Consider the following 3,608-nt stretch of genomic DNA (forward strand, 5'->3'; position numbering starts at 1 on the left):
GGATTCGAACCTGCGACCGTAGCAGTCGCGCGGTTTCGGACTGAGCGCCTAGAACCGCTAGACCACCGCAGCCGGCTGCAGTTTGTTCAGAGCACTTTCTATCTTAGGTTCTATGTCCTCGCGGCTACGGCCGCCGATCAACAGGAGGAGGTCATCTGCATAGGCTATCACCTCTAGCACCTCTTCACTTTGCTGTGAAGTATCTAATAGTGGCTCCATTTGGATGTCCGAGAACAGGGGTCCTAGCATGGAACCCTGGGGGCATCCCTTGGTTATTGATTTTCCAATTCCCCCGATACGGGATGATAGCCAGACCTCCCGCTCCTTCAGACAGCCATATAGCGGCCCTGGACACTCCTTCTCCCGCAAGCAGATGAAGAGCGAAGGCCACCACAGGTTGTCGAAGGCGCCACTGATGTCCACCATGATGCCCACTACGTACTTGTGTGGGGTAGAGCCACAGACCTCGGCCGCCAGGCGATTGCTTCAGATGCCGATCGCCCAGGCCTGAAGCCGAACTGCCTGCTGCTCATCCCACACAGCACTCGGTGTGCGGCCAGTCTGTCAGTTAGTAGTTTTTCTAGTATCTTCCCAAGTATATCCAGCAAGGATATTCGTTGGGTCTTTATCTAGTCCTTTTCGGATAATTGGAACGTTCGCTGTCACCCATATCTTGGGAAATTTTTGTTGTCTGAGGCACTCATTCTACAGGAGAGTGAGTGGTGCAGTTAGCTTCGGAGCTAGGAATTGTACCACCTCCGCTACAATGCCGTCTGGCCCGGGACCTTTACCCCTCTTAAGTGATTTTATGTGGGCAGCCACCTCTTCCTCTGAGAATGGGTAGACTGCCGTGTTGCTATTATATTCATTAAGGTCATCAAGTCGTAGTTGTTGCTGTTGTTCAGATTCACCATCCGCGCTATCATCAGGCAGCAGGGACTGGAGGAGGACCTCAGCAGTCTCCTGCCAGGATTCCGTCATCCTGTCCCCTAGCGCGTCGCGCGGTTCCAGACTGTAGCGCCTAGAACCGCTCAGCCACCACGGCCGGCTCGTGCTCTGATGGCCGAAGCGGTTAAGGAGACTGCTCGCGTAAAGCGGTAAATTCCGTTTCGAGAGCCGGTCTGGCACAAATTTCTGTTATAGTCATTCCAATATATAGCCGAAGTTGGTTCATATTCGCAGCTGCGAATATATTTTCCTGTGCTTTGGAGAAGGAGCAAGAAGAAAAATACGACGGGGCTTAATCACCCAGGAGTTTTCCTCTAGAGGATATAGATTATCGGTTTACGCAGAGAGCCGGGGAGAAGAGCGGCGTTGCTGGGGAGGAGCGGTCGGAGGCGTCCGGAAGGGCAGAGCCGGTGCGGGCCCGGCGCGGGGGCCGGCCGGAGTGTCGGCGCGGCTCGTTATTGTTGTGAGTGGAGTACGGTGACCCAGATAGCGAGGCCCGGGCAGTGGCGCGGGTGCCGGCGCGCTTCCAGAGATCGATGGTCCCGCCGGAAAGCGAGAGTGCGCGCAGCTGTGCGCAGGCGGCGGCGGCGGCGGCGGCGGCGGCGGCGGCAGGTGGCGGCGGCAGTAGGCGCAGCGCAGAGGCGCCGAGCGGAGCGGAGCAGCGCTGGCCGCCACAGCCGGGTGCGTGCGCGACCGCGACCGCGACCGCGAGTGTGTGCGAGTGCGCGCCGCCGCGCCCGCGGGGGATGCCGCCGCCACCCCGGCCGCCCCCGCCGCCCCCAGCGACGCCGCCGCCACCGCCGCCGGCGCGACCCTGACGCTCTACTACGTCGTGCTACCCGGGTCGCGCCTGCCCTCGGCGCCGCCTCCGCCGCTCCTCATGGACGCCGCCGCCGTAGCCGCGGCCGGCGTGCAGCCGGGCGCCGTCGTCGTGGCGGGCAGCAGCAGCAGCAGCGCCTCCTCCGCCGCCTCCACCACCTCCGGCGCCGCCGCCACCAACGGCAGCAGCAGCAGCAGCAGCAGCGTGGGCGGCGGGGGCGGCGACCCGCCCAGCCCGCCGGCAGCCAGCGCGCCCGCCGCCGCCTTCACGAGGTACGCTGGCGTCCTCTGCCCGCCGGCCGCTGGGCCGCGCCGCGCCTCCGAGACGCCGCGCTCGCCGACCACATCTTCCCTTCCCCCTGCAACCTTCTCCTTTCCAGAATCCCTGCACATAAAGATATAACGCTGCGAAAGCAAAAGAAAATTACGTATTCGGGGTGAATCATTTGAAACTAGCACCAGTTTTATTTCGTGGACGGTTCCAGATTTCAAAATAAATCTTCCGGCAAACGATAGTAGGGAGAGGGTCACGTAAATCTATTACATGAATTATTACACAAACAATAATCTTAGTTCTTCTATCAACCACGGTGTGGTGAAATGGCAATGTGTTGGATTGGGCACACCAGAGCAGCATTTTTAGCATCCACACTAAACTTTTGTGAGACGACTCTGCATAAAAGTGGTACAATAATAAAACTTGAACAACCATTAAAACATGAAATGCCCTAAACACACACACACACACACACACACACACACACACACACTCAATCAAAGACAGAGAGAGAGAGAGAGAGAGACAGAAATAATGCACTATGTCACTTCTAAATCTTTAGTTTACCCGTATTGAACTGCAAGCGGCAAGTCTGTAACGATCACTTGAAAGAAGGTGAACTTCTCAGCCAAGATCGCTTGTAAACAACCTGTACTATCGTGATCTAAAGATGGTATCCTTGTTTACGGAAACCGGTAATCGACAATAAATGTTGTTTACAAGCGATATTGCCTACGAAAATCACTTTCTCTCAAGTAGTTCTAAAAGTTATAATAAAAAAGAATAAAATGGGAAGAATTAAAATAGTGGGGCAGACAGCCGTGGCTGGATGAGAGCTCGAATCAAAAGGAAGACCCAGCCACTCTGCAACACACTAAAATTTCCTGCTTTCCAGACAATAAACAAAATTTTAAACGCCTTACCACACTCGTCATCAGCTAAATAACACGATATACGTTTTTAACAGCTTACTATAGTTCTTCAACAGACGAGTACAGTGAGAGAACGCTTGTTGGGGTTGGGTTGTTTTGGGGAAATACACCAGAAAGCGAGGTTATCGGTCTCATCGGATTAGGGAAGGACGGGGAAGGAAGTCGGCCGTGCCCTTTCAAAGGAACCATCCCGGCATTTGCCAGGAGCGATTTAGGGAAATCACGGAAAACCTAAATCAGGATGGCCGGACGCGGGATTGAACCGTCGTCCTCCCGAATGCGAGTCCAGTGTGCTAGGCACTGCGCCACCTCGCTCGGTAGAACGCTTGTATTTTATGTTTATACTCTTTCGGGACGTTCCCATAGAGCAATTTCAATAATGATACGTCAATTATGACGATGCGAACGTCAGAACTATACAACTCCCGAGCGGAGAAAATCTCCAACCCGGCCAGAAATGGAACCCGGGTCCCTTCGGTCAGCAATCTACCGCGCTGACAGCGCAGCTACCGAGGCTGAGGACAGAACACTTGTTAATATTGTTGAAATCTTCTGCAGTAGTTTCCGAGACATCTAAAGCCGAATGGAAGGCGGCAGGACTCGGCTGTTGTCAAGGAGAGACTCCCAACTGG

At 55.0% G+C, this 3,608-nt stretch overlaps 1 protein-coding gene across 1 annotated transcript; it reads left to right on the top strand.

Annotated features, from left to right (window-relative positions):
• Nucleotides 1-1,484: 1,484 nt before the first annotated feature.
• LOC126260580 (uncharacterized) lies at nt 1,485-2,170 on the top strand. The gene is made up of 2 exons (XM_049957916.1): nt 1,485-1,629; nt 1,671-2,170. Exons 1-2 carry the CDS (start codon nt 1,485-1,487, stop codon nt 2,168-2,170), a joined length of 645 nt encoding a protein of 214 aa, XP_049813873.1.
• The last annotated feature ends 1,438 nt before the right edge of the window (nt 2,171-3,608 follow it).

This window comes from Schistocerca nitens, chromosome 5 (assembly GCF_023898315.1).
Source record: "Schistocerca nitens isolate TAMUIC-IGC-003100 chromosome 5, iqSchNite1.1, whole genome shotgun sequence".
NCBI lineage: Eukaryota > Metazoa > Arthropoda > Insecta > Orthoptera > Acrididae > Schistocerca > Schistocerca nitens.